Consider the following 13,653-nt stretch of genomic DNA (forward strand, 5'->3'; position numbering starts at 1 on the left):
AAACTGGCCGTCAACTCGAACGCCTCTACAAAAGAACCCGCCTCACCGTCCATGCCAAAACCTTCAAACAACACATCTCCTCCTATCGTGATGCTCTTCTTGCTGCCAAATCTGCTTACTTCTCATCTCTCATTAATAACACCAACCGGAACCCCCGCATACTGTTCTCCACCGTCAACAAATTGCTCCAGCCACCGGCCACCAAGCCACCCTCCTCACCCGCCCTCTGTAACTCCTTCCTTGTCAACTTTAACAACAAAATCGCCCAAATCAACAGTTCTCTGACCGACACCATCAATAACTCCTCCTCCCCCACCTCCCCTGCTCTCCTGCCCCCCCTTCCTGACCTCCCGCCCTTCCCCTCTCTCACTGCCTTCTCCCTTGTCGACTCCTCTACCATCCTAGACATCATTACTGCATCCAAGACAACCACCTGCTCTCTCGACCCTCTTCCAACGACCTTAACTAAGGCCTGCCTCCCTGTCCTCCTCCCTCACCTCACCACCCTTTTTAATCAGTCTCTATCCCTTGGCCACTTTCCCACTGTCTATAAATTTGCAGCCATCACCCCCATCCTCAAAAAGCCCACCTTGGACCCACTCAACCTCTCCAACTACCGTCCCATCTCCAACCTTTCATTCCTTTCCAAAACCCTTGAACGCATTGTCTCCGCCCAACTCCACACCCATCTCCAGTCCAACAACCTCTATGAACCCTTCCAGTCCGGATTCCGCCCACTTCACAGCACCGAAACGGCTCTTGTTAAAGTCACCAACAATCTCCTCATTTCTGCAGACTCTGGTGCCCTCAACATCCTACTACTACTTGACCTTAGCGCAGCCTTTGACACTGTGAACCATTCCATCCTCCTCCAAAGGCTGTGCCAACTAGGTGTTGAGGGCACTGCACTCGACTGGCTCACCTCCAATCTCACCAACAGAAACCAGTTCATCTCTCTCTCCGGTCACACATCCATCCTCTCCCCAGTTACACAAGGGGTCCCCCAAGGCTCAGTTCTTGGCCCCCTACTATTCATCTGTTACCTCTTTCCCCTTGGTACTGTCATCCGCAAACTCAATCTGGACTTCCACTGCTACGCTGATGACACCCAGATCTATATACGTACCACACCAACCCGTAACCCTTCCCTCACCCACTTTGAAACCTGCATCTCTACAATAAAAACATGGCTGACCCACAACTTTCTCAAACTCAACAGTGACAAAACAGAGCTCCTCCTCATAGGCACTAAATCCTCCCTTAATAAAACTGGATCCATCACACTCACCATTGACTCCTCAAACATCACTCCCCTCTGGCACGCAACCTTGGTGTTATTTTTGACCCCACACTGTCCTTCCACCCTCATGTTAGCTCAGTTGTCAAGACCTCCTACTTCCACCTCCGACGCATCGTCAAAATCCGGCACTGCCTCTCTCTCCCTGCCGCTGAATCCCTCATCCACGCCTTCATCTCATCCCGGCTTGACTACTGCAACTCCCTTCTCACTGGAATCACTGCTCACTCACTCCATAGACTTCAACTAGTCCAAAACTCTGCTGCCCGCCTCCTTACCCACACCCGGTCCCGTCTGTTCTCCACTCTCTTCACTGGCTCCCCATTAAGAAGCGTATCATCTTCAAGATACTCCTCCTCACCTTCAAAGCCCTTCACCACCTGGCTCCCACTTACCTATCCGACCTCCTTGTCCCCTACTGCCCCAACCGTCCCCTCCGATCCTCCAATACTTCACGTCTGACAGTCCCAAAATCTAAACTCAAATCCTTCGGTGACAGAGCCTTCTCCTGCACATCACCCCGACTCTGGAACTCTCTCCCTCAGTCTGTCTGTGACTCACCCACACTCCCCATATTTAAGTCCCGTCTAAAAACTTACCTCTTCTCTCAAGCTCATGACCTCCCCTACCCATAACTGGTTTCCTCTTCTTAATTTTATCCGATTGTTTCTTCCCCGTCCCCCTCCCCTCACGTATGTCTTTGCCTTGTTCCCTGTAAGCGTCTTTGGGTTTTTGAAAAGCGCTATACAAATTTAATGAATTATTATTATTAACTTTCTCCCACCTTGTGAAGTGAAGTGAAATTTATTTTTTAACATAAGTGTAATTTCATGTTATGCCAATAAGGCACATAAATCAACATGTTCAAAAAAGGAGAAGGAAGAAGCTATTGCTTGTTTTTTCCTACCCCTTTTATACATCAACCTTCTCAACATGGTTGCTAATTAGTTTTTTTCGAAGTACAGAAACCTGATTTATTGGAGGAAGATAATTTTAGAAATGAAAAGCAGTTTATACAATAATATTCTAGAAAGAAAAATAAATAAATAAGATATGGACTATATAGCTGAAAGCAGACAGGCAGAAGATTTCAATTACTATAATTTTCTAGTGTAAAATTTTTAAAGTGTTCTTTGAATTGGGCAATGTGTTTACTTTCTTTGATCGTTACAGGTAACTTATTCCATAGCTTTACCCCCTTGACAGATATGCACATGCTTTTCAGGGTGGTGCGCACCTTAGGTTGTAAAAGATTCCCTCCCCTTCTAAGACTGTAAACACTTTCTCTTGAACCATTTTTGTATATTATTAGGGAGTCTTTTTTTTTTAGCTTTATAAATAATTTGTGCGGTCTTGAAATCTACATAATCCATAAATTTTAATGTTTGTAAATTAGTCATCGGCATCACAGTCTCGAAAGACCATAGATTTCTTGTGTCTGGAGGTTAGGTGCTCTTTGCACAGCGTCTGCTGTGGCTGGTGAGTCCTCTCCAGTGCGCAAGAAGCCTGGGCAAGTTTTATGGAAGCCTTGAGTTTCCCAGGCATCAGGGCTTCCCTCTCGGCCTTCCTGTTGTCATCCAAAGGAATGGTGAACCGATACATTTGGCATCAGGTTGGCTGCAGGAGTTGCCAGAACGATGCTTTTTTTAAAGCATGAGTCTGCCTAACGGAGGCCGAGCCGGGTTTCCTGTCGGGGTTTGCTCCCTTAGCCTTTTCGTTCCAGATGATACCCACAAGGCAGCGGGGGTGCTATTTCCCCCATAGCTGGGACAGTGGTTAGCGGGCGCCAGGACATCCACGCGCCGGTGGGCCTGTACGTCGCGCCTAGGGGCCCACTGTTGCTCCCCCGATCGATCCCCTGTAATTTGGCCTGGAGCCGTGAGGCACCCAGTTACCATGTGTGGCCACGAGGAGGCATGCAGAAGTCTTGACGGTGGAGAGGCTATGTACCGGCTGAGGAGACTTACGCACTCGGCTCCTCTTTTCGCCCCCGGAAACAGGGGGCTAGCCGGCGGCAGTAGCTGAAAGCAGAAGGTAGCAAGCAGGAAGAAGCATGCAACATGCACTAACTACGAGCACTACTACTCCAACACCACTGCACTTCGCATCACAACGCCCTGTGTGCAAGCACACACACACACTTGTAAATTAATAAATAAATTTGTATGTTCACAATAGCCAACATTGTTGATAATTCTAATTGCCTTTTTCTGAATTGTGCATACCGTCTTTAGGGTGGTTTTGTAGGTATTGCCCCATACCTCAACACCATAGGACATGTAAGGAAGAAGCAGCGAGCAGTATAAAGTGTAAAGTGTTTTCTGGTTCAGTAAGCGTCTGACTTTACAAAGTATACCCACGGTCTTTGCCAATTTTGAACAGATGTGTTTGACTTGCGGTTTCCAGCTGAGACTGTGGTCAATTATTACTCCCAGAAAGGAGTTTTCATAAACTCTATCTAAATCTGGTGTTATCACACAATACTTCAATAGTTATGTCTTCTGGGATTTTTCGTTTCCCAAAGATCATAAAATTGTTTTTTCTTTATGTTAAAAGATAATTTATTTGAGTCAAACCACAGTGTTAGCTTGGCAAGCTCATCAGAGACAGTCTTCATTAGTTGTTGTAAGTTCTCTCCTTCACAATAGATATTTGTGTCATCAGCAAAAATGACAAATTTCAAAATATTAGAGGTGTTAATTATATCATTAATATATAATATGAATAATTTTGGTCCCAATATTGATCCTTGTGGAACACCGCAGGTTATATTTAAAAGCATTGATTTTTTCTCTCCATCTGCACGAACTGTTGCCTATGTTCTAAGTAGCTTTTTATCCAACTGAACCCTATTCCCCTAATCCCATACCTTTCCAGTTTTTGAAGCAAAATGTCATGATTCATTGTATCAAAGGCCTTTTTAAGGTCAATAAAAACTCCTATGGCAAACTTCTTGTCGTCAATGCTTGTTGACAGTTCTTCCACAAGGTCAATTAAACCTAAAGATGCAGATCGCTTTGGCCTAAAACCATATTGAGTATCAGTTAATATCTCACACTCATCAATAAAACTGTCCAATCTAACAGCAAAAATCTTCTCCAAGATTTTGGAAAATTGGGGAAGCAATGAGACTGGCCTGTAGTTGGTGTAAAAATTCTCCTCACTGTCCTTATAGATGGGAACGACATTGGCTATTTTCATTTTAGTGGGAAAGGAGCCCAGTTTCAGCGAGAGGTTGCAGATATGTGCTATGGGATCTGCTATAGCTATTACATATTTAATTAAGAATAGATCAATATCCTCACAGTCCCTTGATGTTTTGTTCTTAAATTGTCTAACTATATCAATTAGTTCATTTTTATCTGTATTTCTGAGAAAGATGGTAGCCGGGTTTTGTTCCCCAAAAAATTGTGATACACCTCCCCTTTGTGGAGGGATTATCTCATCTGCCAGTTTAGGCCCTACATTCACAAAGAATTTGTTGAATCCTGCCACCACTTCATCACTATTACCGTCTTTTTCCATGTATAATGCGCAAAATGTAACTAATTTATCGTCCTAAAATCTGGGGTGCGCATTATACATGGGTACAACAATTTTTGAAGAAAATCTCCCTCGAAATAAAACTTGAAATCACCTTTCTTCTTGTTTGTTGTCAATCGCGCATCGCATTCAGCCATCCTGCCCAACACACTTAGTCAGTAAAATTCATAATTGACGACACATCGTTTGATGCGATGGTGCAATCCTTGATGGTGTGTTATTGTCAAATATTGTTTGTTTTTTAATCTCCATCGCAGACCGGATATCATACGGAGGCCGCCAAGACAGTATGCGCAGAACGGATGCGCAAGACACGTCAATCGCGCATCGCATTCAGCCATCCTGCCCAACACACTTAGTCAGTAAAATTCATAATTGACGACACATCGTTTGATGCGATGGTGCAATCCTTGATGGTGTGTTATTGTCAAATATTGTTTGTTTTTTAATCTCCATCGCAAACCGGATATCATACGGAGGCCGCCATTACAGATGCGCAGAGCGGATGCGCAAGACACGTCAGCTATATAAAGAGCGAGACTTCAGTTCTCTACCTAAATGCGTATTACAGGTAATATTTTATTTCACAACACTTTGCCTTGTTCCTTTCGTCTCTGCTGTTCACTTCAAACACGCTCCATACGAACACAATGCTCTCGTATCAGACGCTTGCTCGATCACCTGCTCGTTTGCTGTCACAATGTACCCTACACAAATCCGAAACATTTGTTGCGGCTCCGAGTCACGACGAGGGGCAAGTTTTGGTTTCCAAGGGTGTTTTTATTCCTCTTCAACTTCTCTCCCATACAGAGCCGCCTTTTTCACATGTCCGCACGTCACTTTCCTCTCTTTTCATTTTAACCTAACTGATCGCGGTGGTGCCTTTCTGGGCAGTCGGAGAAATCAACGGCAACAAAAAAAACACATCCAGCCTAGTTAAGAAATCACCAGAAAGATCACCATGACAATTGTGAACACACAGAAAGATAATAAATAACTGGAACATCACTCAAATATTGGTGATCCCGTTGAGAGTCTCACATATTTCTTCGCTATCGAGTTTGCTACCGCATGCGCAGTGATACTGACCGGCAGAATAACATCCGGTTGTTCCCAAAGATGATCTTTTTTCTGAAATAATTTTACGTTTACGGACTTAAGTAAGAGTCAAAATTTGGGTGCGTATTATACATGGGTACAGGCTTTTTTCCAGCATCGACATGCCATTTTTAGGGTGCGTATTATACACGGGGGCGTATTATACATGGAAAATTACGGTATTAATTATCTTACTATTTTCAAAGAATTCATTTGCGAATCCGGCACTTATTCTTTTTCTTCTTGTAATTGAGTTTAAAATATTCCATGTGCTCTTTATATTATTTTTATTTGTTCCAACAGTTTACTATAATAATCTTTCTTACATTTTCTAAGAATTTCTGTTAGTTTATTTTTATATCTTTTATATTTAGTTTCTTTCTCCTCAGTTCTGTGTTTAATAAAGTCTTTATATAATTCATTCTTTTTTTTGCAGGCATTCAACACACCCCCAGTGAACCACGGGTTATCTGGTCGTTTTGAAGTTTTCTTTGGTTGCTGAATTGGACAGTTTTTATGATATAGAGTCAAAAAAGTATTTAGAAATAAATTATAGGCTGCATCAACATCCTCTATTTCATAAACATTCCTCCAGTCTTGAGCTATCAGATCATTTCTAAATGCGTTCAGAGTGCCATTTGTTCTTAATCTCCTTTGTATGTTTACTTTGCTATCGTCTAAGTTCCTATGTTTACATTCATGGATAACAAACACCGGCAGATGGTCAGTGATATAGTTTATTAATAATCCACTTTCTAAATTACTTGTCATATTATTAGTTAGAATATTGTCTATTACTGATGCCGAGTGGGTGGTAATTCTGCTTGGTTTGGTTATGCTTGGATATAATCCTTTACTATACATTGCATCTATAAAATCTTCTATTGCAGGTGGTTTATTTGGATTAAAGAAGTCTATATTATAGTCCCCACATAAAAAGGCTACCTTCTGCTCGGTGTTTGAAACCATGGCCTCAAATACTTCTTTGAAATTTTCAATACTAGAGTTGGGTGTTCTATAAACACAGCTAACCAATGACATTCTTCATTTTACCCAGATCAATTTCAACAGTAATACATTCACATAAGTCATCAATAACAGTTGTCATGCTTTCTACAATCCTATACTTTAACCTACTGTCTATATACAGTGCAACTCCTCCACTCTTTTTATTTGTCCTATTCACAAAGTTGAAATTATATCCTTATAATTCAAAATTGGTCCCTTTGTCGTGGCTAAGCCAACTCTCAGAAATGGCAATTATATTGAATTGCATGGTGTAATGATGTATATAGTTCTTAATCTTATCAAAGTTTGCGTATAAACTCCGACTGTTGGAGTGTATTATTGATATATCTTGCTCTAAGTTGAATTTCTCCTTGAATTGATTTTCAGTGTAGTAACAACAGTTGCTAGTTACAGAGTCAAAGAAATTGCTTTCCGGGTCTATATCTATATCCTGTATCTGCATGATAATTGTTTAAGGTATACGCAAACAGTCGTCTTCCCATCCACCCACACCCAAATTTGAGCACATACACACCCACAGCTCCACGTCCACACACACACGCACCCGCACACGCATACACACATATCATTTGTAATGGCAGCCAAATAGTTGAGACAATTTAACCAATATAAGTCCAGCAAAAAAGTTGCGTAATGGTGGTATAAAAATTCTGCAGGTGTATTTATGAAAAACAAGTCCAGTTATAGTTCATGGGGGATATTGAAAGAAAGTGTGATTGTGATAGTCAGTCGGCGTTCCTAGCCAAAAAAGAAAAATTACCAGTAATCCGGCAAGACACCTACTCCCCACTACCAAACCGTGCTCTTCAAGTGCAAAAAATGCATCCACAATATGAAAAAAAGAGTACCGTAATTTTCGGACTATAAGTCGCTCCGGAGTACAAGTCGCATCAGCCATAAAATGCCCAAAAAAGTAAAAAAAACCATATAAGTCGCTCCGGAGTATAAATCGCATTTGTACGTGGGGCCCTTCGTCATCCCGTGATCAATCTTTGTCCTTTTTGTAAACAACCGCCACGCCGCGTCGCGCTGCTGACGTCACTTGAAATTCAAATTACAGTAATCCCTTGCTACATCGCGGTTCGTTTATCGCGGTTTCACTTTTTTTGGGGGGGGGAAATATTTGAAAAAAACCACATAAGTCGCCCCCCCCCACCCAAACTATGAAAAAAAACGCGACTTATAGTCCGAAAATTACGGTACTTCCAAGATGAGTCCAGCGACAATAGGATTGAATTTTTTTTATAGTAATTCCAAAAAACAATTGGCGGAAGGATAGTTACAAAAATAATAATTCTTTTTTTAATTTTTTAAAGCACTGATCGGTTGGCACTTTTTAAATTTCGTTGTACATGTGTGACAATGACAATAAAGATCTATTCTATTCTATTCTAAATCTGGGCAGCAAGAGGATGTTCTATTCGGCTATGCAGTTTCATATTTCTCCAGGTCTTTGAGGTCCCGGATAAGCACTACCCTCACCTCCTCACCAAGTGAACCATTTGTGCGAATCCAGATTTTACAGTCTCTTGTCTATGTTGAATAGATTTTCTTTTATTTCTTCAGGACCCTCGCACGTTTGCCTATCTCGGCGTTCCTCTTCATAAGGTGTTTGTTCACATACACCTGTGTGTTCTTCAGTTTCCTTCCTTGTTTCAAAAGCTCCGTTTTGTGTCTTCTGTTTACAAATCTCAGAATGATGGTTCGCTCTGATTGTGCATTTCTTTTGGGAAGAGTATGGCAGGCAGCGATACTCTCCTTATGAATGGTGATGTCATTTCTGTTAAAGAACTGAATCACCTGTTCCTCCAGCGACTGCTTTTCTCCCTCAGTCAAGTCCTCCTCGTTGTTCTCTCCTCGGGTGACGTTGGAGTATGTGCGGTGTGTTGTTTTCAGACCGCTGATGATCACGTCCTCTTTCCGTGTATATTGCTCCAACTCGCCAACTCTCTTTTCCAACTTCGCAATTTTCTCGTCCTTCAGCGCGAGTAGTTTGTTTAGTTTCCTCACATCTTCAACCAGACCACTTATTTTTCCTACATTTTCCACCATTCTGTCCATTTTCTTTGCCAGGTCTTTCAAGGCCATCTTAATCTCGATTTTATCGTCGTCATCGTCGTCACTACCTTGGGACGCGCGCCTCCTCCTTCGCCGCCGGTCCGCCATCTTTCAATCAAGTCACTCCGGCGTTCTAAGAGAATCGCCTGGAGCTCAAGGTTTTGTTGATTCCTCGATCGAAGAACACAAGCGAGCTGGACGGCACAGCAGGGGCCCACACTGCGTCCTGATTCTGCTTACAATTTTGCTGATTTGAAGGCAAACGGGCGACAAGAGACAACTAGCACGCCATGCCGAGCGAAGCTCAACCAACCTTCTTCAGCAAAATGGGATGCCCAGGAAAATTAAATGCACACCTCTGTTTGTGTCAAGGGACTCTAAACTCATCAGCCCGTCAGTCGCTGATGAGTAGTGGTCGAGGGGGGTTGTAAATGGAATATGGTACAAAACCAAAAATAAACTTTTGTTTTAACATCCATATACAGTATTGTTGAAACACAATAATTGTCATCATATCAGTACTATTCATCCATCATACAACCACTCATGGAAACAGAAAAGTAATTCAGTCCAACTGCAGGTGAGCAAGATCTCAGGATTTCACAGCACTGCGCGCTGGCACTCATACGAAATGTGGTCGACTTCACGCAAAACACTACCGCTTTTTGTCCATATGGTGCCGCCATAATCCACGAAAACGTAATCTTATCTAAAATGCCTATAAAAACAATCTGATACAGACCACATATAGGCAAAACAAATTGTTATTGAGCTGCAGTGTGAACGTCTCCGGGGCCTCCTGCTGGTGGGACATGCAAGAAACACCACAACAGGGAGACATTCAGGATGCATCATAACTACAGTCGTATGCAAAAGTTTGGGCACCCCTGATCATTTTCAAGATTTTCCTTTATAAATCATTGGTTGTTCGAATCAGCAATTTCAGTTAAATATATTGATTGATTGAAACTTTATTGATCCCCGGGGGTGGGGAAATTCAGGCCCCAGCAGTATTTATACCACAGAGCGGGTATATAAAAAACACACAGATGACATGAGCGCAACTCAATAGGCTCCTATAAGGCTGCCACACAACGGCGCCACAAAAAAAGCCAATAAGTGCGAAAGTTAAAAGCCACCAAAGCAAAGCAACAAGACAAAGGAAAAAAGTGACAGCGGCCAACCAGCCCCCCTCAATACCAAAGAACACCCCAAAACACACAAAATAGTCTCCACGGGGTCCATAAACAGGTGTAAGGGCAGTCAAGTTCAACGCCGCCCAATGGACCGTGGTCGTGAATCGGTAAAACATAACAAAACAGGCAAGCGTGTGAGCAGCGCCCTGGGCACCCACTCAGGTCACATGCAGATGGTCACCATGAGGCTGGCACGGTGACCGTCGTTGGTTCCGAAGAGCACTAGGGAGCGGACCTCCCACAGGGGTCGCGGCTGCAAGGCCAAGGCGAGGGACCTGGTCAGCACCGGCCGGATGAGAAGGATGACCGTCGTCGAGTCACGCCGGTCCCGACCGATGTGCGCAGCCCGGCTCCCAGGAAAAAAAAAAAAAATCCGATCCGAAGCGATCTGCACACGCCGAGGTGCGGTAGAAGGCACCAGCATCGCCGAATGGACAAATAGAAAGAAAAAGGAGAAAAGAAGGAAATGAAGTGGAAAAGGTCAAGGCAAAAGGAGGATTTTTCTGTTGGGGTACCCAAATGTATGCACCTGCCTACTTTTGTTCAAGTAATGATTGCACACTTTCTGTAAATCCTATAAACTTAATTTCTCTTCTCAAATATCACTGTGTTTGTCTGCTATATGATATATATTTAACTGAAATTGCTGATCCGAACAACCAATGATTTATAAAGGAAAATCTTGAAAATGATCAGGGATGCCCAAACTTTTGCATATGACTGTAGCTGTCCAAGCCATCATTTGTCTCCTCGTCTGACTTGACTCTGAGTCACTGTCAGATTACCGAGTTTCTCACTCTATTGCTAAAGTGTGGCTGATAAAAGAAAACGGATAAAAGATGATTGACATACAACATATATCTAACTTAATTTTCTCCAGAAACAAACAACTTTTTTCATTGTTGTTATATTGCAAGAACCATGTTTGTTGATGGATAATGTTTTATTTTTTTCAGATGAGATAACATTTATCCAAGATGTGGGGCACATACCAATGAAGAGGTTCCCTGTAAGGTACAGTTCCCATTCTATCTATTTTTAGCCTGGTTTAGGTGTACCCTTTGAATCACCATGATTTAATAAGTAAGCCCTTGCAAAAGCAGTCTGGTTAGAGCTAGAAATTCTGCAGAAAAACGCCTCCTGTATTTGTCCACGTCTACAAGATGTATGGTCTGTACATATATTATTATAAGTATTACTGGCAACTTTATAGTGTAATAGGACATATTCATGTACAAATAACTGACTGATCACGGCATATGGGATCAGCTACTAAGGGGAACTTGTTAGTTACTGCTAGTGTTTACCTGGTAGTTTCCTGCTGCTCCCACTCCATGACTGAAGGCATGCTGTTTTTAAAAGCTTTTTCATGTCAATTCCTGTTTGCATCTGATAAGTTTGCCTAACATGGAGCACCGTTTACAATGATTAATTATTTGTTTATTAATTAATTGTCAACTAATTGTTTATTTTTTTAATCAGATTACTCTGTTTTCCTGCTGACACCTACAATCTCTTTGTCATGCGCTTTTGTCTTCATTCCCCTTTTTGATTGAAGCACGTTCCCCTTTGGTTTTTTCCAATATTGTTCAATACATGTCAAAAGAAACAAAAGAAAAGAGCTACACATTCAAGTTACTCACTCCAATGACCAATCCACTAACTTCAGTGTGGTTAGCTCCGCCCGTCTTACACAATTATTCGTGCAAATAAACAGTTCCTCCGAAAACCATGGTACTCTCTGCAGCAGAGTAAACTAACTTTCCAGACAGTTGTTTTAAGAAATATAGCATATCACAAACCATTTGTCCAGTGAGACACGTGGTGTTTGTTTTTTCATCAATTCATTTTGTGTGCTTGTGCAGTTTAAAACTGGAGGCCTTAACAGACCAAGAAGTCCATCTAAAAATTGATAGTCTGGAGGACATTAAGGATCTACAGAAAGGATCGGTGGAGTGTCTATCAGCCAATCACCCGCAGTACCCAACAACCAGTGTCACGGAAAATGAGAAGACTATGATGATTGAAGAATACAACAGTGATTAACGCACATCCACACTGACCATAATGTGCATTTCTGGTATTTGTTTTTGTTATTAAGCTAAGAGTTTAGGCAGCTCAAGGACAAAAATTCATTGTGGTCTTAGCTTAATACGAAATAAATAGTTTACCGGCATTTAAATTAAGGGCTTCAAAGAAATAGCCCTTTATTTTGGAAGAGGACAATATTTATTTTCTATAACATCTATATTGTTATCTTGGAACAGAGCAGCTTTAAAGATACGTTCCTTCGTATTTCCTGACTTATCGTCCTTCATGTTCCTTCAAGGTTAAAAGTCCTGCAACATTGCAAATCCGCATTATCCACTTTGTTAGCAATAAATTCACCTCATTGTTGTGCATGCATCTACCAATTATGCAGTGATTCAAGTGCTGTAGTTTATGGAATAGGTTTCACAGCCAACATGCTTTCTGACACTGAAATGACTCGCATTATATTCACCCCATAACTACTAGGATATCTTAAATTAATTTAATCAGTTTACTGTTAATTTTGCCCTAGACTGAGTTCATGATTCGAAACTGAATCAGTTGTAGGAGTATTGCGTTCATGTATGTGATTATTATTTTAAGTTGGTCTGGGTAGGAAATGTTTCACAGGTTTATGTTACATTATCAGATACACTAACCAAGTATAAGCCAACCTTTTGTGTTTCCAGTTGAAACACAGCATTTTCTTTATTTGGTGTCAGTTCTAGAGAAGCGACTTTTTTTCATGTTATTTCTTGTTATACCTTTCTAGCAAGAGGTTTTATTTAGCTAGCTTCCCTCAATTGCACTTGAATTAATGATATGAATAAACACTTCAGAAAAAGAAAATTTGAAACCTTGCTCATTGTTGACATACTGTTCTTTGTTTCGCTCACCATCACACCCACACCCTTTATTTCAATATTTACTCATCAATGTGAAACTTTTAAACAAATGTTTGGTAGGTAGGGAGGGAGAGAGGGTGGGAGAGATGCAGATATGCAATAGTTATGTAACTTGTAAAACATGCAAAATATTATGAATAAATAATTAAATACACAAACAAATAGGCAGTATAAACATCAGGCATGACAAAAACGACAAACAGAGATGAGCTCTGCAGTAGATGCAATAGTTGCCCGTGATTAAATGAATACCGTATTTTCCGCACTATTAGGCGCACTTAAAAATGTAAAATTTACTCGTAAAACCACAGTGCGCCTTATAATGCAGAGCGCCTTATATATGGATCAATTGATGAATTTGTTGATCCATACTGGTTGTACACAGCGCTCTGCCAAAATGTTTCAGTAGGTTTTAGTACGACTAGTAAATTACAAGGTCGCATCGCTTCCCAGCATTACGGCAACCGTGGTCAGGGGGCGTCACTGAATAGCTGTT

At 41.6% G+C, this 13,653-nt stretch overlaps 1 protein-coding gene across 4 annotated transcripts in view; it reads left to right on the forward strand.

Annotated features, from left to right (window-relative positions):
* rad17 (RAD17 checkpoint clamp loader component) overlaps positions 1-13,112 on the forward strand; it is a 153,107-nt gene extending 139,995 nt beyond the window's left edge. For 3 of the 4 annotated variants that reach the window (XM_037259477.1, XM_037259478.1, XM_037259480.1), the window contains 2 exons: positions 11,178-11,235; positions 12,087-13,112. In XM_037259477.1, coding sequence (XP_037115372.1) covers positions 11,178-11,235; positions 12,087-12,267 — 239 coding nt within the window. In that variant the 3' untranslated portion in view covers positions 12,268-13,112. The remainder of the gene's footprint in view (positions 1-11,177; positions 11,236-12,086) is intronic. The other variant, XM_037259481.1, reaches the window with a different exon arrangement.
* The last annotated feature ends 541 nt before the right edge of the window (positions 13,113-13,653 follow it).

The sequence above is a fragment of the Syngnathus acus genome, chromosome 9, assembly GCF_901709675.1.
Source record: "Syngnathus acus chromosome 9, fSynAcu1.2, whole genome shotgun sequence".
Lineage (NCBI taxonomy): Eukaryota > Metazoa > Chordata > Actinopteri > Syngnathiformes > Syngnathidae > Syngnathus > Syngnathus acus.